This window comes from Silene latifolia, chromosome Y, assembly GCF_048544455.1.
Source record: "Silene latifolia isolate original U9 population chromosome Y, ASM4854445v1, whole genome shotgun sequence".
NCBI classification, from domain to species: domain Eukaryota; kingdom Viridiplantae; phylum Streptophyta; class Magnoliopsida; order Caryophyllales; family Caryophyllaceae; genus Silene; species Silene latifolia.
Genome location: NC_133538.1, coordinates 410,156,972 through 410,181,878, shown reverse-complemented (window position 1 = coordinate 410,181,878; position 24,907 = coordinate 410,156,972). Strand labels below are relative to the sequence as shown.

The window sequence follows — 24,907 nt, the reverse complement described above, 5'->3', positions numbered from 1 at the left end:
TCCCGAAACCAGCTCACGTGTCTTCCAAGTGTTAGATCTCCAAGCTCCGGCTCCTCGTTCTCTATAAATGCATGCAAATGGGACGAATTAAGGCTCGATTTAGCTCCTCTTTGATTAATTCCTGCAAATTACATAAAAAGAACCAAACTAGGATATTCGGGGGCATTTGTAGCTAGATGCTACATAAATAGTACATAAATGCGTGTAAAAATGAGGTAAAAACCTTATGTAAAATACACGCATCAAATCTCCCCAAACCAAACCTTTACTTGTCCCCAAGCAAAATATGAATGCAACTAAGAATAAACAGTGGAACGGGACCAACGCATCAGCTACAAATCACCCACCAAGACCAATTTAATGCAACAAAATGACAAAGTGGCAAATGAGAAGTGCAAACGAATTAGATCAATGTTTCAAACTTACTGAACCGTCGACCTTGCAAGGCTCAAAAGATATCAGACTCTCTCGGATCGCTCGTCACTCAATATTGGCACAAGGTGAGTATATATGTGGAAGATAGAAAGAAGTAAAGACACTCACCTAACTCGATCTATAAGAACATGCATGCAGTTAACATTAATAAAGTCTCTACGACCATACATATGCATTCCAACCATACTAATGACCAAGACACATGCCGAGGACTTACTTTTGGGTAAGTGAGGTAATGGGTAAGAAGGGGCTAAAATGAATTTGGATATGTAGGGTTAATAGCCGGGCTAGCAACAAGGAAATCCAAATTTGAACTGCATCCCAACTTCGTACTCAATATAACAAGATGAAACGGTGCAAAAATCAGCACTCTACTCACGAACACCATAACAAACTCGTCAACTCCCCATAAGATATAAATAAAATATGGGAGTGAAAATCATTATATAATTTCTCATTTTTTCCACACATGATTTCTCTTTCTTTTTTCTTCTTTTTCTTTTTTCTTTTTTTTTTCGTTCGCTTTTTTTTTTCTTTTCCATTTTTTTCATTTTTCATCCATCACTTTTTTCATTCCCTTCAGTTCTTCCACCAACTTCTGAAATCAGATAAAATAACCATATTGCAATAAAACATTCCAACAACTACTCGTCACTAGCTCGGCTAGGGTAGGAAGTATTATAGAAAGTAGTTAAAAGGACAAAAAGGCAATTTGGCTATGTGGGGCTCATGGGTAGAATGAAATAAAGGGAACTGCCTCTCCTAACATGTGTCACCATCCACAGACCGAATGCATACAGGTATTAAGAAGACTAGACTCATGCTTATGCAAATTGATGTTACATGCCTTAAAGAGAGTACTACTCACATCCTAAATGAAACCGGTCATGAATGTCACCAGTTTATAAGCTCTAACCTCAGAATGTAATGTAGCTTGCCGATAAAAGAGACATGTCTATTCATTCAGATAAGAAAGAAACAAAAACTCGTAGATCATGCACACAATCATGCCAACTAGATGTCAAGAATATACAAGGCTTAAGTAAAGATTCAATGTAGCGTCAAAGTTCAAACGTTCCGACTCAAATTAAACATGAAATTTTTTGAATTTTACGATTTTTTTTTTCATTTTTTTTTTTTTGAATTAATTAAAACAACAATGCATGCGATAATAATTAAACGTGCAAGCAAAAATGCAAGAAAACATGCAGACAGACACGGATATGGATGCATACCTCCCCAAACCAAACCGTACAATGCCCTCATTGTACTAAAAAATAAGGAAAGAAATGCAAACTGAAGAGAAAAGGAGAAGTGGAGTCGGAAAACTTACAAAACGTCATAAGGAGGGACCTCCCCAAACCGACCATGAACATGAGAGGTCAAAGAAAGTCAAGCAATAGCTCCATAGACGTAAAATAGCTGTTGGAAGACGAAACCACTCGATCGAGTAACTTGGAACTGCTCGATCGAGTGAACTGGTAAATGGAAGGACTCGATCGAGTAGAAAACTACTCGATCAAGTAAACGTGATTTTTTCTTTGGTCGATCGAGTAAAAATATCACTCGATCAAGTGAATAAAACCCAAAAAATGCTCGATCGAGTAGAAAAACTACTCGATCGAGTAACTGGGCCTGCAAAATACGCGTTAAATGCAAGGACAGTATAAAAAGTTCGTAAAACAGCGTCTAAAGTTCAACAAAAAACTAAAGGAAAATAAAATGTTCAACAAAAGTACAGTAAAACAGTCCGGGCTGCCTCCCGGAGAGCGCTGATTTATGAGGTCCCGCACGACCTTTCTGGCATCAATTAACCGACACATCTAGCTCGTCGAAGTACAAGACTTCAACTCGATTGTCTCCTTCATTTGCCTCGTAGTAATGCTTCACATATTGCCCATTCACCTTGAACCTACTACCTTCAGAGTTTTCGAGCTCCACGGATCCAAACTTGGTAACAGCTGTTACCGTATAAGGACCACTCCACCTGGACTTCAGCTTGCCAGGAAATAATCTCAATCGGGCATTAAACAGCAGCACCTTTTGCCCAACATGAAACTCCCGAGGTAGAATTCTCTTGTCATGCCATCTCTTTGTCTTTTCTTTGTAAATGCGCGAGCTATCATAGGCATTAAGCCTAAACTCTTCCAACTCATCTAGCTGCAAAAGACGATTATGACCACACAACTTAGGATCAAAGTTACGCTCACGAATTGCCCACCAAGCCTTATATTCCAATTCAACAGGTAAGTGACACGATTTCCCATAAACTAACCTATAAGGTGATGCACCAATTGGTGTCTTAAAGGCAGTTTTGTAAGCCCATAATGTGTCCTCTAACTTAAGACTCCAGTCCTTCCGTGATTTAGAAACTACCTTAGACAGGATCTCTTTCAACTCGCGGTTAGAGACCTCAACCTGACCACTAGTTTGGGGATGGTACCCCAAACCACGCCGGTGTTGGACACCAACTTTAGACAGAATAGAAGTTAGTTTCTCTTCCTTAAAGTGCATTCTCCCATCACTAATGACGACCCTAAGGACACCAAATCGGGGAAATATGACCTTTTTAAACATTTTTATCACGGTCTTGGCGTCACAATGAGGTGAAGCAATTGCCTCAACCCATTTCGACACATAATCAACAGCCACTAAGATATACCGGTTACCTTTACTAGACGGGAACGGTCCTTGGAAATCAATGCCCCAGACATCGAAAACCTCAACCTCTAAGATGCCATTTTGTGGCATCTCATATCTCTTTGAAATATTCCCTGATCGTTGGTAAGCATCACAGGCTGAAACAAAAGACTTAGCATCAGCAAACAAAGAAGGCCAGTAAAAACCAGACTGAAGTACCTTAGCCACGGTGCGCGATGGACCGTGGTGACCACCATATGAAGATGAGTGATAGCCTTCCAGGACTACTTTGGCCTCCCACTGCGGAATACACCGTCTGTAGAGACCGTCTGCACCTTACTTAAACAAATAAGGATCATCCCAGAAATACTGCTTAGCGTTATACAGAAAACGCTTCCTCTGCTGATGAGAAAGGTCAGGCGGCAGCTTGCCACTGACAACGAAGTTAGCTATATCTGCATACCAAGGCTCTTGGTTAACAATAGACGATATAACAGCAATTAAAGTATCGTCAGGAAAAGAATCATCAATAGGTAGAGAATCTTCCCCTTCTTGTCGCATCAGTCGCGACAAGTGATCAGCTACAACGTTCTCGGCTCCTTTCTTATCCTTAATCGCAAATCAAACTCCTGAAGAAGGAGTATCCATCTCAATAGCCGTGGTTTAGCCTCCTTCTTAGCAAGAAGATGCCTCAAAGCTGCATGGTCAGTAAAAACAGTAACTTCTGACCCAACTAAATAAGAACGAAACTTCTCTAAGGCATAAACTACAGCTAGCAGCTCTTTCTCAGTGGTAGTGTACTTCACTTGAGCCTCATCCAGAGTTCGGCTCGCATAGTAGATAGCGTTCGAGCTATGTCTTTCCTTTGGCCTAGCACCGCTCCTAGTGCATAGTCACTGCATCACACATTATCTCAAACGACAAGTCCCGATCGGGGAGGTCGTATGATCGGCGCGAGAGACTAGAGCTCGCTTTAACTCGTTAAAAGCGAGAAAGACACTCATCGATAAACACAAAAGGGGCATCCTTAAGTAGCAACTGTGTAAGTGGTTTAGCAATTTTTGAGAAGTCCTTGGTAAACCGGCGATAAAAGCCGGCGTGGCCAAGGAAACTCCTCACCCCCTTAACATTGACAGGAGGTGGTAATTGCTGAATCACTTCCACCTTTGCTTTATCAACCTCTATTCCCCTGTCAGAAACTAAGTGCCCCAACCCAACTCCCTCGTTGACCATAAAGTGGCACTTCTCCCAGTTCAGCACAAGATTAACCTCAATACAGCGCTGCAACACTTTCTCAAGGTTAGACAGGCAGTTAGAAAATTCACTTCCATAAACACTGAAATCGTCCATGATAACTTCCATAATAGACTCAATATACTCTGAAAATATCCCCATCATGCACCTTTGAAAGGTAGCAGGGGCATTACACAAACCAAAGGGCATCCTGCGATAAGCAAAAACGCCCTGAGGACAAGTAAATGTAGTCTTAGCTTGATCGTCTGGGTGAATATGGATCTGAAAGAACCCGGAATACCCGTCTAAATAGCAGAAAAAATTATGAGAAGCAAACCTTTCTACCATTTGATCAATAAAAGGAAGGGGAAAGTGATCTTTCTTGGTGGCGGCATTAAGCTGTCTGTAGTCTATGCACATCCGCCAACCAGTCACTACTCGAGTAGGTATTAACTCATTCTTATCATTCTTGACTACAGTTGTCCCTCCTTTATTCGGGACCACCTGTACTGGACTCACCCATTTAGAATGACCAACAGAATAAATAATACCTGCGTCGAGCAGCTTAATTACCTCAGCCATCACAACATCCTGCATCTTCGGTTCATCTGCATGACCCCTGTCTGCAAGGTTTGTGATCTTCCTCCGGCTTTATCCTGTGCATACAAATATCGGGACTAATCCCCTTGATATCGTCCAACGAATAACCCAGTGCTTTCCTGTTTTTCTTAAGTACAGCTAACAAGGAAGTCATCTGATCATCATTAAGCTTAGCACTAACAATGACTGGATATTGCTCTGTATCGTCTAAGAAAACATATTTAAGATGAGAAGGGAGAGGCTTACGCTCCGGTACCTTTACCTCAATGGAGCAAAGAGTGCTAATCATCTGTTCCACTTGCTCTCCCTCAGCTTCGCTGAGTTCATTCTCATCTAAATCATCAACAAGCAAATCCAACACAGCGTCACTGTCATCTGGGCTACCTGCACACTCATCAAAAAGCATAAGAGCTTCTAGTGGGTCCTTCATAAAAGAACCCGACCAGAAGTCATAAATAGACTCGTCAATAATATCAACTGAATAACAAGTATCCTCTATCATTGGCCGAGCCAGAGTACTAGGCAGACTGAAAGTGATCGCGCCATCCCCTACTGCAAGAGTCAAACGCCCTTGTTTGACATCAATAATGCCCCAATTTGTACAAAGGAATGGTCTTCCTAAGATAATTGGGGTCCGGGTGTCCTCAGCTATATCTAAAACAATGAAATCCACTGGAATAAAGAGCTTGCCTATTTTCACAGGCACGTCCTCTAAGACACCTAAAGGCTTCCTAACAGATCTATCAGCCATCTGTAAGGTAATGTTAGTCATTTTAAGATGACTCATGTTCAGTTTCTTGCAGACAGATAGGGTCATGACACTAACACTGGCTCCTAAGTCACAAAGAGCCTTATCAATAACCACATTGCCTATAATACAGGTAATAGAAAAGCTGCCTGGGTCTTTTATTTTTGGTGGAGCCTTATTTAAAAGTAAATTGCTAGACTCCTCCATAAATGAAACCGTCTCATATTCGCTTAAATATCTCTTACGCGTCACAATAACTTTCATAAACTTAGCGTAAGTAGGTACCTGAGTAACAAGTTCGGTAAAAGGGACAGTTACTTGGAGATTCTTCACAACGTCCACGAACTTACCGTACTGTCGCTCGATCTTTACGTCCTTTAGACGACCTGGGAAGGGTACTCTGGTAGCAATGATTGGACCCGCAACTTTTTCTTTACCTTTATCAATGCGTGACGTCTCCACAGTAGGGGAAGATGACACGATAGCGGAATTAGATAGTAAAATAGGATCTCCGCCGCTTATGGTACTCGATCGAGTACTTTTATCACTCGATCGAGTGATTTCAAGTTGAGAAATACTCAATCGACCACTTTCCTTACTCGATCGACCATTGTCTTTTTCTGCTTTACTCGATCGAGCATTTTTATCACTCGATCGGGTGATTTCCTCAGCAAACTTGGTCGATCGAGTAAGAATATCACTCGATCGACTATCTTCAATTTCTGCACTTCTCGATCGACTACTATTTTTACTCGATCGAGTGATGGGATGAATGAATTCACTCGATCGAGTAGATTTTTCACTCGATCGAGTGTCTGGACTACACGCAGCAACAATTTCGTCCAGAAACTCGTCTATGTCATCCTCCGGGGTATCTTCAGCTATAAAGACCCCGTCTTCTGGCACCTTTGGCTCTTCATGAGTAAAGCTAACTTGGAGATTCATTGCACTAACTGGGTCGCATGTCGGTAGAAGCTTGGCTTAGTCTTTCGCGATTGTTAATTACGCGACTTGTTCTCTCAATTCCGCTATGACAGTTTCTTTCTTATTGCACTTCTCCTGAAACTGTTGTGTTATGCTAAACATAAAGGATTTCAGTTCGGCAATTTCCTCATTAGTAGAAGGGGGAACTGGTTGCATTGCTGGCGTAGAAAGAGTAGGAGCATTCTTTATTTCTTCGTACAGTTGAGAAAAAGGAACTCCTTGCTTGTATTTCTGGTAAGCAAGGACACGCTCCGTACTCGCCAGGCATCCAATAGGGTCATGCCCTTCCATACCACATCTACCACATAGCTCCACATACTCGATGTCGAACAAACCTGAGCACTCTCGCTTATAGCTTCTGTAATCTCCACATTACCTAGACTTTTGCTAGGACCTTCCACTGCAGCTACTACCAATTCATTAACTGGCTCATTACCTCGGGGGTTCCCATATTCAGAGACATGAATAGCCATCTCCTCAATGAGACGCCAACCTTGGTCATCTTCAACATTCTTCGTGAATCTTCCTTTTGCTATGCTGTCAAGAATAGCTCTCTCGCTCCGATATAATCCGTTATAAAACAGAGTACAAAGGAACCATCGTTTGAACCCGTGATAAGGCACAGAGCGGACAAGCTTCTTGAACCTAGTCCAAGCCCCATTCAAATATTCAGTAGACAGCTGCTCAAAAGAACTAATCTGAGCTCTCAACGCATTGGTACGCTGCGGTGGGAAATATCGCCTGTAAAAGGCTAAGGCAAGGGAATTCCAGTCGGTTACACCGGCTGCCTCCCTATCAAGATCTCTCAACCACTCCCGGGCATCATCAGCTAAAGAAAAGGGAAAGAGGGCTCCTTTCACTTTATCCTGTGTCACCCCAGCAGAGAAGGGAATGGTAGAGCAATACTCCGTAAAAAGCTCTATATGCCTGCATGGATCTTCTTCAGGCACCCCTCTAAAGAGATTTCTCTCTACCAGCTGTATATAAGATGAGTGGATTCCAAAGTTTCCCTGATCAGTAATGGGTAATAGGAAACCTTTTGGAAGTGAATCCACAGTAGGCTCTGAATGGCTAGCTAGCTTGGGCATTCTGGCAAATAGATTTCACAAAGCAACTACTAACCTGCAAAGCTAATCAAAAACTTTGCAAAAAATGAGATCAGTCTCAAGGAATAAATTCCTTGAGACGAGGAACGAACTTAAATAAAACAACAAAATTGCACCACCTCCCAGGCAACGGCGCCAAAATTTGACAGGGCAGTCGTATATCTATCAAAAATAACCAACTGGCTCTAACTAATATAGCTAGGGAAGTCAGGTCGAATCCACAGAGAGATGGGAAATTGTCAGCTTTATCTAAGTCCGTCAAGGTAACCAAATTAGGGGGTTTTAATTGATTGATTCTAAACTAATGAGAGTAAGGAAGAGAAGTAAAACAGAGAAAAGGAGTTAAACAGATAGAGGAAACAGCTAAGACAGACGGTTCACAATAATCATTCGGTCAAGTAATCTAGGTCTCAGGTCAATGCAGATACGGTCTGAGGGGCAGTGAATATCTCCTTTCGGTCTCAATTCGCCCTAAAGCACAAATAGCTTAGCTTGCGCCCTAACTATAATGCTCTATTGTTCGCTACTAGTCTCGCCTATTCCAACCTTTCGGTCTAGGTCAAGGGTCACTATGATTTAAATGCCTAATTGCGTCGACTCAATTAAACAGATACAATTAATTGCAGTAGTTAACAACAAAGATTATACCAGCATTAACCCAATAAATGATTACTATCCCTTCATAATTATGGATCCCCTATAGTCTTAGCAGAGGGGAATTAGCTACTCATCACCATTGAACTAACAATCATAACAAATAGATAATTGAAACTAAACATTATAACAATTAATAAAGATTGACTTGAAGCAATTATTATAACAATAAGGAGAGAAAGGATTAAAGCAATGATTAAGATTAAGGGATTAAAGATGAATAATAGTACCAATACAATCCGAATTCGAGTAGCAAAAGTGTAGCAAGAACCAAAATCCAATCAACAGTAGCAAGGTCTACAGTAAAAAGTGAATGAGAGAATCCAGAGAGAGGAAGAGAGGATTTACGTTGTTCCCCCTTTCAGTCATATATGAAATTACTCCCTAAACCTAACCCATGGACTAATTACAAAAGCCCATACGAAATTAGGCGAAAAATAAACTAAAGCAGGACAAACTACTCGATCGAGTGGAAATAAACCACTCGATCGAGCAAACTAGCACCAAACCACTCGATCGAGTGGAAATAAACCACTTGATCGAGCATTCCTTGCAAAGTCTTCTCGATTGGCTCCTTGAATTGCTCGATCGAGCAACTTGGAGTATATAAAGCATTCGATCGAGTAATAAATCACTCGATCGAGCTGTTTAAGCACGTTAGACCTTGAATTTCTTCCCGAAACCAGCTCACGCGTCTTCCAAGTGTTAGATCTCCAAGCTCTGGCTCCTCGTTCTCCATAAATGCATGCAAATGGGATGAAATAAGGCTCTATTTAGCTCCTCTTTGATTAATTCCTGCAAATTACATAAAAAGAACCAAAGTAGGATATTCGGGGGCATTTGTAGCTAGATGCTACATAAATAGTACAGAAATGCGTGTAAAAATGAGGTAAAAACTTTATGTAAAATACACGCATCAAGGTGCTAGGTTTCCTGCTGTAGTCGAAGTCCATATCATAGAACCAACGAAATTTATTGTTCCTTTCTACGTTAGGTTCCTTAATGGGGGGTTTCATCATTCTCGTCAACCGTGTCAACAGTTTTAGCATGGTCGGCATTTTTTCATATATCATGAGCCTTTTTGACACAATTGATTTGAATGTGACCCGTATGACCACGGTAATTGCAAATTAGGTATTCAGGAAGATCAGCATACTTCCTTTTTATGAAATCAAAATCCGAAGGTGTTGATTTGTATTTAGAGTGATATCTACGGCTGTAGCACTCATGTCCTAACCCCATCTTCATATTATTGTTAGATTGTTCGGTTAGGAAGTTTAGGACTTTTGTGCTACCTTCCCACTTATCATGGACCTTTCTAGCATGTAGAAGTAGATCTTTTAGGGTTTTAATTTCCTCTTGACATTTCGTGTGATCTACATCATTATCCTTTTTAAAGTTATCACGAAAGTCTTAGAATCGTTTGTTAAGAAGGAACACAACATCGGAGTGTTGTTTCTTAACATTGATCATGTCGGTCTTAGATTCCTTTAATTGCTTTGAAAGGGAATCTATCTCTTTCTTTTGTTCTAAGATCACGGCTTCATCAGATGTGACCTTAGTTTCCAAAAGTTCTTTGGCTTTTCTAAGTTCTAAAGTTATAGCTTCATTAGCTATAACTTTGGCTTGAAGGTGCTTGATGTTAAGCTTTAGGTCTGAAGTTATAGCTTCATTAGCTATAACTTTGGACTCTAATTCCTTCTTTTCAGCCATAGTAGAATCTAACGTTGTTGCTTTCTCAGCTATAACTTTAGATTTTAACTTCTTAGCTTTGGCCTTCAGAGTATGATTCTCTTCTGCAATTTTGAGAATCTGTTCCTTTAGATCTTTTAATTCCAAGTCCTGTTCGTGACACTTATCAAGAGATTGTTAAAAGAATTCAATTAAAGCACTTTTAGATAATTTCTTAACGCGTTTTTTAAGCTCAATATATACATCTTCATCGTCATCTTCGTCTGATTCTTCGAGAAAGCAATAATTTGAGTGAGAGTTTGTGCTTTCATCGTCGCTATCAGAGATTAGGTCAAGACTAACGCTGCTGAAACAAAGGTTGGCCACTTCGTCGTTTTCAGATTCCTCATCATCTTCTGAGTCAAGGTCTCCCCAACACGAAGCCATCATAACCTGTTTAAATTCTCTCTTTATCTTCTCACGTTTTGTCTTGTCCTTGATCTTCTCCCATGTTGGACAATCCTTGATCATGTGACCAGATTCTCCACACTTGAAGCAACCTCTATTTGCAAAGGACGACTTTGATTCAGTAACCTTTTTGTTGGATGACTTGTTGTTGTTGTTGTTGTTGTAGGATGATTTTGTTTGTTTGTTTCGAAATATCTTATTTTTGAAACGGCGTGCAAACAGAACAGTTTCATCCTCTAGTTCAGAGTCAACTTCTTCGCTTTTTAAGGCCATACTCTTATTACGGCTTGGTTCAGCGTCATCTTTGTTAAGAGTAATTTCATGGGCCATGAGAGCACCGATGAGTTCTTGATAGGATAGGTTTTCAAGATCTCGTGATTCCTCCATTGCAGTGACTTTAGCACGCCACTTCTTAGTAAGGCTCCTAAGAACCTTTCTAGCAATGTCCTCAGTACTGAATTTCCTACCTAGGTTTTTCAGTTCGGTTATGATGCTTGAAAACCTTGCGGACATACTATCTAGGAACTCATTAGGCTCCATAATGAATAGCTCATATTTTTGCATAAGCAAATCATTCGGTGCTTCCTAACAATGGAAGTACCTTCATAAGCTAATTCAAGCCCATCTCATATCTCCTTGGCCGTAGAGCACGAAGAAAACCGATCAAACTCTGTAGAAGTCATTCCGTTTTGCAGGAGACTTATTTCTTTGGAGTTCTTTTCGACCTTCTTATAGTCGGCCTCGACATAGTCCTCTTCTTTCTTTTCATAGGTAGCGCCTTCCTCGGATACAACAAGAATTTTGTGCGGTTCGTTTTGGATAATCCTCCAGCACTCCCAATCGTGACCCTTCACATAGTGAGTCATCATGTTTTTCCATAATCCATAATTCTTCCCATCAAAGATGGGACACTTAAGATATTTGGAATCCATTTATCACGTGAAAGGCAGCGGAATATAAAACGATAAGATAAATGAAAAACAAGATAAATCAGCCTCTTTGCGGTTAGGCAATCAAGAGCACGAGGCTCTGATACCATTTGAAGAGTCTATTGATCCAAAATACTCAAGAGGGGGGGGGGGGGGGTGAATTGAGGATTTAAAACTTTTCAAAGCTTTTTTGATTATGTATATGCAATAGATTATTTAAAGTTTATTGATTAAACTTTAACTAATCAACTAGTGAATGTAAAACGAAATAAACAAACAAACGAAAGAACGAGGAGACACATGGTTTTTGAAGTGGTTCAGTTTCACAAGTCGAAACCTACGTCCACTATTCTCGATTAATAAATTTAGTACCTTTCTACGGATTACAAATTTACTAACCCAACTCGTACAACTAACTCTAGTTGTAACTCAATGAGTACCGTTAAATACTCTAGTGACTAACTTACGCTAATAAGAAAGCACTAATGATTCTTACAAAGGTTCATGTTAATGAACAAGTAAGAAATCAACTAAGCACTATTATCTTATAATGATAACAATAAGAACGAGTATACAAGTTTAAAACACACGACCTTTCAAAAGATAACAAATCGGTTTTTCTGCTTGAAAACACACGGTTTGCTTTGTAAAATTAAAATCAATTTTTATGCTTAAGGTCTCTACTTTAGATGTTGTAAAGAGTAAAGTATTTATAGGAAGGAAAGAGTAGGGCAACTCGGTTTACAAGTACCTTAATTGGCCGAATAAAAGAGATATGTTAACAAATCATATCTTCTATTATCTCTTTCCTAAAAGTCTTAAAAGATAATAAAGAATATTCCAAAAGATAGAATATAATCTATTCAAATATTATCTTTACTATAAATTCTAAATATGATAAGATTTCCTAAAACAAGAATATCTTTTATCATAAACAAATATATTAAGTAAGATATATAAGATATGTAAAGATATTATTATAGAATAAAATCTTTACCAAATATACTCTAGGTAACACGAGATGTCACGACTCATAAGCCTCGTGACTCGTGCAAACCCTAGCTCAATATATGGGTTTGAATTTAGGTTTTAAGAGAGGTTTTGTTGAAACCCTAATTAGTAGCAAGGTCCAACTCATAAGTTGGCCCAAAACAACTACTAGGCAACGTTCAACATAAAACCGAACTCCGCACTAAACCGGGTTTAATTATATAAATACTTTTATCAAAACATTTAAAATAAACTTTAAACAATTTTCAAAACAATTTTGAAACATTATAAGTCGTGTATAATAAACTCAGCATCTCAATGTTATAGTAGGAGAGCTATAACATTAAGCTCTTTTACTAGTAATGTTATAGCTGCAAAGCTATAACTTTACCAATTCAAGAAACTCATTCTTGGTTATCATTACGAGATAATCACCTATACTATTCTAATCTTCAGGGAGATCTTCGAGTATAGGCTACGTCATCATCCAAGCTTGATTAATCTTTAGACGGACTTCGTCTTCACATAAATCTTGAATGAATCTTCATATCGTTTGATCTTGAATAGAGGCTTGAACATTTTATACTTTCATCACAATCTCCTTTGTTGCTTGTATTAGATAAGTTGATTCTAAAACACTTAAACAAACGATTACGCGCAACAAGTATATAAATTATAAAGCACCTTGACATAATCAAAACATAAACATATAAGCTATATGGTTCAACAAATTGAAATTTAATTCCGAGCAAAATTCGGAACATAAAATGTCTTATCCAAAACCAAAACAAAACCACTACTCAAAACTAAACTGCATGTCCCTACGGCCTCCACGTTCGAGCCTATCTGGTTTCCTGAATAGATAGAGCTTTCACTTGCCGCTGGTTTCCGCAGGTTTGCCATACCCTGCAAGGTATTCAAAACATATATTGTAGTACTAGAGTCAATCCACCAAGTATTATGAATAACATTAACCATATTAGATTCATAACAAACAAACGCGTGAAAATTACCTTTCTTTTTAAGTCAAGCCTTGAACTTTATGCAGTATTTCTTCATATGTCCCTTCTTTTTACAGAAGAAACATGAAGACTCCTTCTTAATGGTCGGCTCAACAGATATATTACCCTTTCCCTTATCCTTATGGTGACCCTTCTTAGTTCTAGATGATTCTTTATTAGTACTAGTAGTTAGGTTCACCTTTTCGCCCTCCTCCAACAACAACCTCCCCTCCTCTTGAACACATATGGTCATTAATTCATTAACAAACCATTTATCCTTATGTGTATTGTAAGAGATCTTAAAGGGGGCATATTGTGCTGGGAGAGAACACAAAATGAAATGTACCAGGAAAGAGTCAGACATAGTAACTTTCAATACCTTAAGTTGGGCTACAATATCTCTCATGCGCATGATGAAATCACACACTCCTTTAGTGGCATTGAGCTTCAAAGATGTAAATTTCATTATTAAGGTGCTCGCCAAAGCCTTATTAGAAGTTTCGAACTGCTCATCTATTGCTTTAAGAAGGTCTCAAACTTTAGTATGCTGCTCGACGGAACCTCGGATACTAGCAAACAATTTTGTCTTTATGAACATCGTGCAAATATAGTTTGATTTCTCCCACTTTTCACGATGATCCACTTCATCTGGTGTGCTAGTTTCCTTTACCTCAGCCGGTTCATCGTTTTGTATAGCATAATCGAAACGCGTGAATCCTAAATGCAATAGAACCCTCTCTTTCCACACCTTAAAATTATCACCAGTTAACTCAGGAACGTCAATTTTGATATCAAAGGAACTTCCAGGTAAACTTGCTGCAAATTTTAAATATACATGCTTAGTAACAAAAATTTGAGACTTAACTTTATCACAACTTACCAATGTAAATTATGCTCATATGAATCTAGTGACATAAACTTGCCTGTGGGCTAAAGTCTACTCAAATTAGATGCATAAAAATTAAACTTTATGATGAAACTATCAAATTATATTCATTTCTCAACTCCTGTGGGTATATTAAGAAACATAATTCAATATAACATCCTAATTAATCACACAAATATAATAAGATTCCTGTGGGTAAGTCTCGTCACATTACGTATAATTAATTACAATAAAATGTCTAGTTTCCACATGTGATTTCGAATAAAATTTAATCAATTAGAGATGCTGTGCCTACTCCCTAACTAATAAATTTAAAATCACTTGACATTTACTTAATTTTAATTATATACTAACTTAATGTATATATAAAGTTCACCAGCAAAGCATATGAAACATATACGGAATACATAATACACTCCAAAAGGTAAAAGTACAAGTACTCCTATCAGTCTCAAACAGAAACAATACTCTTCATAAATAAACATGTGCCACATAAAAGGCAAATGGTCAATTATACAGCTCAAAAGAGAAACCATATAGCAAAACCAACATTATCAGGGTCACCGTACTAGCAAAACCACACTAGCAAAAAACAATACTCCGTATGTAACTATATGAACATATGCAGTACACATAAAACTAGAAGTTTCATAAAGTAGCCTAGGAAAACGTGTATTCATTTTATATGATAAAAGCATCATACATCCATATGAATGCCAGCAAACAAAAAACAAAGAAAAGTATAAAAGACAACTTGTCACAAGGACAATAAAACCAACGACTTTCCATACACCAAAACAGAAGCCAACTTTGTTCTGCAATCTCTTTTTTCAAAACAAATCAGACGACATAAAAGGGCAAAAACTTCATCCCCTACCTCCGTCTTCCTCCATTAAAACAAAAAACCCAGAACAGATATGAACAAAAAAAAATTTCAGTTTTTAAAGACAAAGACGGAAACAGATTCTAATCAAGCCAATAAACCGAATGTCAAAAGAAATCCCAGATTCCGATGAAAAAACGAAATTAGCAGATTAATTGTATCAAAGACGAAAAACTTAAGTCGGAAATCAACAAGCAAGACAGAGGCGATATACTCGCTCTGATACCAAATGTAAGATATTTAATCTTCTATATGCATGTTTAATTACTGAAATAAACATACAAATAACTAAATAGCGGAAGCGATAAATAAAGATTGAGAATTAAACCTCCAACCATTGCTTTTCGGAATTCCTGAACAGCTTTTAAATCCCGAATAAAGAAATAAATCCGTTTTCGTCTTTCCGATAACTCGTCTGTGTATGCACGTCTGACTCTTGTTTTTACTCTGATTTCGGTTCCAAACCCTCCTTCTCACTGATTTAGATGGTTTATTGTACTTAAGAGAGAGTAAGTTTGGTGACCTTATTAATCAGATAATGTGTTGTATTTATACTGATTTTGCCATCAAAAAATCAGTTGCAAACATGGAGGAGTGAGTGGTGGCCTGGTGGGTGGTCAACTGTGGAAATGGGGAGACAAAATAGGGCAGTTTTGTTCATGGTTTTGACTGTTAGATTAAATGGGCCATAAATAGAATTTTCATAAAACTGAAATTAATATTATGGTTAATAATATTTACTGAATTAATTATGAAAATCTAACATGATACTCTAAGCTTCTCATGTCAGTTAGTTAACAATGTCTTATGTGATTCAGTGGATTCCACTCATCATCTTCATCTTTCGTATTCACTGCTACCAAGAGGACGATTCCTAAAGCCTTTAGTGCTAAAAGACATTCATCAAGAAAAAGCCGAAGAGATGAATCTCCAAGATGCAATGTTTATTTTTATCCAGGTAAATTCTCACGTTCTCGTGACGTGAGTGTGTCTTGTTGCAGCTACTCTCCTAAAGCTCAACTACCGAAGAAAAGAAAAGGAATGACATCCTCAATGTGCTACTCCCAAAGCTCTCTGAAGAAACCCTGTTTTTTAAGTACCCCATCCCTAGTTTATTTTTGTAAGGGAAAATGCACGCGGTGCCTTTGAAGTTTCGAATTTTGCCCGAAATACCCAATTTTTTGTTCCGGAAAACTTTAAGCGGCTATAGCTCGTGTCTACGAATTCAGAAAGTGATAATTTTTTTTCAAATCGATCATCTTTCCGAGAACTACGATTTGAAAAAAAAATTTGTCGTATTTGGATCCCGTGGCTAGGAGTTTGTGTACGTCAAAGTTTTTTTTACCGTACAAACTTTGAGTGACCATATCTCTTTGTCACGAATTCCAAACACGACAATTTTTTTTCAAGTCGTAGGTCTCGAAAAGATAATCAATTTGAAAAAAAAAAATCGTTACTTTCTGAGCTTGTAAACACGAGTTATAGCCTCTTAAAGATTTAGGATCAAAAAATTGGGTATTTTCAAAAACATCAAAGTTCACAAGACGCGCGCATTTTTTTTTGTAATAATAATGTAGTTTTTGCACCTAACTTAAAAGTCAATGTGCTCTATGTAAGATACTTTTTTTACCGCTGCCAAAAAAATAATAAAAACATTGAAATATTTTTATGTCAAATTTAGCGGGAGTCGTAAAAAATCGGCATTTAAATTTGCAAAAACAAACACCCCGGCCCTCCGTAATAAATCCATTTTTACCATAGTAAGGTAATCTTCAACTCTACCTTTTACTGTATTTATCATTTCCCTTTTATTTTACATATTTTTGTAAATTTTTGACATAGAATTATTACTTTTAAATCCATGATCTTGAATTTTGTAATAGACTAATAGATAGCTTGTTTTGATTTGAGAGTTTATGCGGAGGGTAGATTTTCTGATTGTGTTCAAGTTATGCATATCCACCTGTTCGACAAAATGCCTGAACGAAGTTTTATTCTTTTCTTTTTCTGGGTTGATGTATATCAAGGTGTCAGTCACGTAAATGGACTGTTTATGTTTGTGGGATAACATTGAGGATTTAACTGTGCTGTTTAAGAAGGCGGTTTCCAAGTTCCACCCAAGTTTAGATAGATAACCCTATATAGTTGTTGAATCTTCTCCTTTTGATCTGTCTGTATTTGGTTAGGGCGAGTTCGAATTCGAGATTGTGAGTTCGTTTCATTTTTACACTGATGCTCGGTCCCCTTCAATTGTTTACGCATTCCTTTTTGGTCCATTCTAGTCAATAGATTATGTTTCCTTCTAGCCTTTTAGGCGTGTTTTGTGTGATAGGGAATGAATAAGATGCTAAATGGCTCATTTCACTTGTTTACATAAAAAGCCGGTTAAAAAGTAGACGTAGGTTGTAGACTATTTGGGACTTGACTTTTGTAAATAGGTTTCATCAATTGAAGCTCTACCCTCCAAAGTAAGCTGGACCGGAGTTCATTAAGAGGCCGGGTTGAAGTGGAATCGTATGATGAGATTGTTTTTCCTGATTCTACAAAGAGTTTCCCTGCTCGTGCGCAGAATTATACTGCTCTTGTCATGCCTCGGTTGTCCACTGGGTTCGAGTTGCCACCCTTTGGTATGATGTTGTTAACTGTTCTATCAGTTCATGTGTACTAGGTTGTTGTGGGAATACCGTTATGGGATTAAATAGTTGTGTGTCACTTTTCACCACCATGCAGTCCCTCGCGATGATTTAGATGATAAGAGAACCAATACCAAAGATCATCACTTGTGCCATTGGTACCTGAATTTCTCCGAGGCAGATGGATTTCTCAAGCTCGCTGCTGGCTGTCTACAGGTAACAGTGTGATACAATGTTCTATTACTGGTTGGCCTCTCTTGGAAGTAAAAATGGATCTCTAAACTGTATTTAGATGTTTCAATTAATAGATGCAGTTCTCAATACGATTTTAATTAACGCTCATTGGAAACAAACTCTATATGTTTTCACTGGCTAAAGGTACATACATTCGATCCACTTACACCATCATTAGTGATAGGCTTTGACGCATTAGGGTAATAATGTATTTTATGAATGATTGGTTGCCAATCTAATCATTGTTTCTTGTGACAGTCTTAAATACTGAGCTTGTGTGTGGTACTCCGTATAAGACTAAAAGATTTGCATAAATATATCCCTTGTTTCTCTTTTTTTTTGGGTTAAATGTGAGGGCTCATGTATAGCTTTGTCCTCAACCACTGAATTGAGGTTAGGTTCTCTGGCATTGCCTGCTTTAGAAAAATTAACAGACATGTCAACGAGGTTTATTTTGCGCATATTTTATGTTGTTGATAAGCAGAAGCCCAACTTATCATAGCATTGTGTATCCTATATATTGAAATCCTTTTTTCCCTAGATATTTAAAGACCTACTGTTGTCGAGCACAAGAAATTTATTTTGTTATGATGCAATGTATATATCAGACTATTGGGCTTTGTCATCTCAAGCTTCCTTTGGTTTCTAGTACATTTTCAGGGCTTTATATATGCGCATTTGTCAAAATATTCTTTCCCTGTTCGTTTTTTAGTTCTCTATATACATAGAAGTATTTGCCTTTTTGACGGGATCTTACTATGTTAGAGGGGACATAATTCAAGCTCGACTTAGTGACTTTCTGTCATCACCCATTATCCCGCAAGCCGTTACTACACTGCTTTCCAGGAAGTCCTTCAGTAAGAAGCCAGTGGCTCTTGGTTTGGAGCCGTAAATGCTACCGTTGCACAAATAGCTCGAGGTATAGTTTCTTTCAATTGTTTTTTTTTTCACCTTTTGTACCTTAAAGTCTTTTGATAGGTAAAATACTAGGTCGCTAAATACTATAATTAAACTATCAAATTAACAATTTATAAAGCCAAACTCAACTCTACACTATGCAATTAAGAATAGTAGTATAGCATAAGTAAGGGTCGAACCCAAGAGAAGGTCTAACAACTAACAACTTGAATTGTAAACTATTGACTTCTAAACAAGACTCTACTACAAATTTAGGCTCTAATGACAAGTTTATAAACAAACAATGGTTATTAACATTGAAAAACAATAGATGAACATGGACAAAAAGGGGGGTTTTGAGTTGATTGGTAACATAAATGCAATGTAAAGTTGCAATCTTTTTCTAACAAGCAATATGACAAACACTTCATGAGCAAGAAAATTCAATATTAAAGATGACTTGGTGTAATCCTCCTTTAGTAACCAACAAAGATAAAGTTTGACTCTTTTGTAACTCTCTTCTTATTATCCACCCAATACTATCAAATCAAGATGTTAACATACACAAATTAAACCATCCATGTATGTCCTTCAAGTTTAACCAACAATTCATTAAACCATGAGTGCAAATTAAACATGAGCATTAAGAGTGATGCCAAGATAAGAAGCTAGGATCAATTCTCACAAGATTAAACTATACAAATGAGAAAAGACATGAAATTTCCTACTTATTGCATGAATCCTTTAAACAAAATCAACATACAACAAGCTTGCTCCAATTAATCCTAGATAGATTAAACCATTTCTCTAGAATTTGCAATAGTTGGGTAAATAAGATGCAAGAGTGATCAATTCATACATTCATCTACTCAACATAAGAATATAAGCACAAGGAAAGATCAATGGATAAATAAAGAGAGATTAAAAGAGTCTTACAATACCAAAGTTGGAAACTTTGGATGAATTACACCAAGCAAAGAAGGATTTAGCCTTCCATAATCTTGTTACAACCCACAAATTGAAGAAAGATTAACATTCAATGTCAAAGATTACACCTTTCTTCCTAAAATATCAAGTTTTCTTAACACACAAGCTTTTTGAGATTATTGCCTTCAAAGAAGATTAGATGATTAGATGATGATAAGGAGCCTCCTTCTAAGATCTCATAATGTGGGTATTTATACCCTTGGCTCTTCCTTTTTAGGTCACAAACAAATGGGCTTTCGGAAATAGAAAAAAAGGAAAACCCGTCGTAATGATCAGGGGAAAACCGCAGGCTCCGGTGGGGGCCGGAGGTGTGGGCCGCAGTCTCCGGTTTCAGCCTGCACCACAATCTTGCGAAAGCCATATCTCTCTCGTTTCTTGGTCAAATAAGGCATGCGACCTACCGTTGGAAAGCTAAAATCACAAGCTTTAACCTTCACTTGGCCTTGCGTCGATACGAGGTCTAGAACTCGAGATATGCTTGTTTGAAGTTGACCCTTGTGAAATCGAGTTTTGAATTCTTCATTTTGGCTCTTGTTTGCGCATTCCAAGGCTTCATCTTCCTTTTGTTTGCTTCTCTTGACTTTTCACTTATTCTCTTGGCTTACTCTTGGCTCTCCTTCTTCACTTTGGTTGACCGTGGCTCGGGTTTAACTTGTGAGTCGGCTTGTACAAAATGATCCATTCATCTCAACTTACTCATATGAAGTACTTGAATTACCTTGAGATGTAAATACCAACAACAAGTTCAAATGATCCAAATTACAACCAAAGTAGATTCACCGGAAAATATTACGATTAACACTCAAAACCGGCGTTGTGACAAGTTTATTCAACTAAAATTACCTAATTAGGCCGACACTATTTGACTCTATCATCTTTCTAGAGCATTTGAGCTGTAGGATTGTTTTTAATACTCACTCCCTCTGTTCATCAGTATTTACTCACTACATGTACATATGTAACAAGTAAAAGGAGATAAGAGCGAGTGACAAGGTATATATGTCCAATGAATGGAGGGACAAGTAGGTAAATATTGGAAACCGAATACTTTAGAGGGTGATTTTGTGTTCAATGTAAATTTATTCGAGAATGGAATGTAGTGAATTGAGTTGAATATCCAAAAAGAAATATTTAGTGATCCAAATGAATGGAGGGTAAAAAAATCTGTTAATCATGTGCAATGATCTTGCCAAACCTCCTTGTACGTTTAAAATATACCTATTGTACATCAGGCACGGTTTTGGCTCAATGTGTGCTTCTTATTGTTCTTGAATTTAGTAGTTAACTCAAGGCCTATATATTTGCTAGGGTTGGCTTGATTAAAACCTTGAATCTGAACCACCCATGTTTAGAGAATTAGAGTGTAACCTAGGAAATCCTTATGTATAGCGTAAGAGACTTTCATTGTATATGGTCTTTCTATTATAAAATTTCTGTTTTTGAAGCAGCCAAATTTGTGATTTGACACAATTAAAGTATAATCTTTCGACTTGAGAGTGTCTCGTCCACATCGATAAAAGTCAGTTGTGTCTTTTGTTTGTAGGAGCTAAATGACAAAAGGAATGACCTGGTTAACGAGTTTGCTTAAATTCCCTGGTAAAGATGGGCTATGGGAACTTGGCGGTGCGTGGAATTTTTACGTTAATAATAATAAGGTATGGAGTATTTAACTTTGAATCTACAATGCTCACTTATGAATTTGTGGAGTATCGGATATGGAGTTTTGACGTTTCTGAAGAATGTTTTGTTTCGATTACTTAATAAGATATTACTCCCTCCATTTTTATTTGTTGTCTCCATGTGACTTTATTGGTTAACTGACTGGTTTTTTCTCAAAACATGCAATAGTTACATCATTCTAAAGATGATAATATAATATACTTCGTACATGGTTGGTTTTGGTACATCAAGCATGACAAATGTTACATTGTATCGCTCCACATTCGAACATATTAACTTGGGTGATATTCAGCATCAATGGGAACAATATATTTTGGATGGAGGTTATTATGTATCTGTTGTGCGTTTTACTAAAAAATAAAAACCAGGTGTATAAGAAGACGTCTTCTAGTTATTATATTGAATATTCTAAATGACAATCTCAGTTTTCACCTTGTAACTCCTACCAGCAAACGTTTTACTGTGGGAATTGTATAAGAAGACGTATTCGAGTTACTATATTGAATATTCTAAATCTCAGTTTTCACCTTGTAACTCCTACCAGCAAACGTTTACTGTGGAAATTGTGAAACGTAATTGTCTTACTAAAGTATATATCTTCAGATGTGATGTCATTAATTCTCTACTGTGTGTTGGAGTTTATGTGTTTTGTCCTTTTTCCTATCCATGAATTGATGAAATTTGATAGCCGTAATGATGTCAGTGTTCTATGCATCTGACATATTCCTAAAAGACAAGTAATACATTTGACCATTAATGACAAAGGAGTTGTATGATGAACCTTAGACACGTGGTCTTGGGCGCTTGGGAGATAAGAGACTGAATTGAGATATTTAGTAGTATAGTCCCTATGATATTTAGGGATGTGATATCTGTTGGAAGACTTGCGTATTAGAAAGTTAGGGCTCGAAAATACTAATTGTATAAGATAAGAAGCTCTTTAAATATGTGGATGAGTACAAAGCTTCAAAATTTCGAAAGGAGAATTTCTGCTGGATATCCTCCAGAGATGCAACACAAAGTTAGGTTTAGTTGTTTGAATATCCTTTGTAGCTACTTGTGTCTTGTGTCATTATCCAAGCTAACGATGAATGACAACTCATTTTTATGTTATTTGATCCCACATCTCACATGGCTTTAAACCCTTTCCTCTTTGTACCATCCCTAGTATGTTCCCTCCGTCCCTCGACATATGTATAAATATGTATGTATCCATATGGACGTGTTCTACTTCTTGCTACCATCATCTTTTGGCTAACAACTTGGTTTTCTTTCTTATACTAGAGTTGTCATAATATGTTGAGAACAAATCTCATGCAGGAAGAAAAACTTCCTTCAAAACGATCCCGGAAATTACCGTCAACTCCCGTGGGTCCAGTGAAGGAGATATTCCGAAAGTGTTCAAGCTTTCAAAAAGACGATGAGAAAACAGCTTCAGAAGATGTGCATGTAACCAAAGGTCACTTTGTTGTATATGTTGGAGAAAACAGGACGAGATATGTAATCCCTATATCATGGTTGTTTCACCCTAAATTTCAGTATCCACTTCAGTTGGCCGCAGAGGAGTATGGCTTTCGACATGCTAGTGGTATCACCATTCCTTGTGATGAAGTTATTTTCCTGTCTCTTGCGGCTACCATTGGGGAAGAGAAGAATGATAATTGCTTGTAAATTGACAGCAAAAACTTGTATGAGGCGGTTCTATGCACACCACCAAGCTATTCGTGGTGCATACCTAATTTAATAATAAGGGTTAATAGATTGCTTGTATGCGTATATCTCCGTCTCATACTAAACTAACAGAATTATGTTGAAGAGACCCGGAAATAGGATACGGATATCATTGTCGAACTAGAAATCTGGTATGACTCGCTTAGAGTATATGTATAGAAGTCGGGCTCGGGCTCACATAATTATAGTGTAATAAGTTAATTCAAAGCACCGGAAACAATCTCTGGTGATAGTGGTTATTGTGGTATAATATAACTCGACATATGGTTACTAAGTTGGATTTGGTTTTATGTGTTGCGAGCTTCTGTAAACTTGTAGTTACATATTTTGAGTAACGATCTTGAATGAGTCGAGACTCGAGGCATATGTGAACGTTAGATCAATGGTTAAATTCCCTCTTATATTGAACACTAGTGGGATGCCGTGCGTTGTGGATTCTACAATAATTGGCTAAAAATATAATGGTTAATAACATTTTAGCATTTATTGTGTAAAGAGGTTGTAAGACAACTTTAATGCTAATATAGTGTTAGACCCCTTGGACCGACAATAACTTTCTTCTAATCATTTTCATTGCTTTTCTTGGTCTCTTGCCAACATTATTGAATGTCACCCTTTTTATTTTGGCAGCTGTAAAATAAGGTTTACCTATCTATCCATAGCCTTACACGCAAGACTATGGGCCACATTATTAAATGACCTAGGAATATAACTAATAGCTAAACAATGAAAGGAAAAAAGATAAGAATGGATGTCCTCAAGGATCGCCTTAAGAAGGTGGTGAGGTCGCTCGATGCCAGCCAGTTGACAAACAATAGAGATGCAATCCGTAGATACCTCCAAATGTCGTATTCCCTGCTCCCTAGCCGACAAAAGGACCATTCGCACCTCCAATCCTTCCGCTTGTAAAGGTGACTCAGCTCTAATATTTTTATCCATGTAAAAACATCTTTCTCCACTTCCTGATAAGGCGACCCAACCAACACCTGCATTCTCTATACCTTTCCAACCTGCATCCACCATAATCCGGACATAGTCACAATTCCGAATTGCACTCACAAGACATACTGGATTACTCTCGCGAATCCAAAGTACACTATGTAATACCCGCCCTTTTAGAGACCCTTTGACCAGCGTTGACTGACCTTGGGTGCGAGAATAGTCTTAGAAATGCGTGCCAAAACTATCTTGAGTTACGTGTTAGGAGTGGTACTCGATAGAGTAGAGGCTACTCGATCGAGTAGCTAGGTTACTCGATCGAGTAGGGGGTCACTCGATCGAGTATGTTGGGTACTCGATCGAGTATCGAGTTTTCAGCGAGGGTTTTTAATCGCGTTTTGTTAAATCCGCAATTCATTTCCGCCCCTTTCTTCCCATCCATCGATCGCCTCTTTCCTTCCCTTCACCACAAAACCTCCATGGAAGCCCTTTGAAGGTCCTTGTGCCTTAGGAGAGCGTAGCTTGAGTCGGGTAGCGGTCTTTTTAGGGTTTCTCCTTATAGGTATGTCATAATCATC

At 37.9% G+C, this 24,907-nt stretch overlaps 1 protein-coding gene across 2 annotated transcripts; it reads left to right on the top strand.

The window, feature by feature from the left end:
- The first annotated feature begins 16,891 nt into the window (after window positions 1-16,891).
- On the top strand, window positions 16,892-23,689 carry LOC141633083 (protein SMALL AUXIN UP-REGULATED RNA 12-like). 2 transcript variants are annotated; one of them, XM_074445570.1, is made up of 6 exons: window positions 16,892-16,993; window positions 17,667-17,855; window positions 17,959-18,077; window positions 18,861-19,014; window positions 21,523-21,634; window positions 22,980-23,689. In XM_074445570.1, exons 5-6 carry the CDS (start codon window positions 21,530-21,532, stop codon window positions 23,328-23,330), a joined length of 456 nt encoding a protein of 151 aa, XP_074301671.1. In that variant the 5' UTR covers window positions 16,892-16,993; window positions 17,667-17,855; window positions 17,959-18,077; window positions 18,861-19,014; window positions 21,523-21,529; the 3' UTR covers window positions 23,331-23,689. The 2 variants fall into 2 exon arrangements, with proteins under 2 accessions (XP_074301671.1, XP_074301672.1); XM_074445571.1 differs by lacking the exons at window positions 16,892-16,993; window positions 17,667-17,855; window positions 17,959-18,077 and having other exon boundaries at window positions 18,438-19,014.
- The last annotated feature ends 1,218 nt before the right edge of the window (window positions 23,690-24,907 follow it).

Bases quoted from the DNA above. Each gene is read 5' to 3' on its own strand.
- LOC141633083 (XM_074445570.1), top strand. From the start codon at position 21,530: ATGACAAAAGGAATGACCTGGTTAACGAGTTTGCTTAAATTCCCTGGT. The intron at 21,635-22,979 runs GTATGGAGTATT...AATCTCATGCAG, and splicing joins TTTACGTTAATAATAATAAG to GAAGAAAAACTTCCTTCAAA.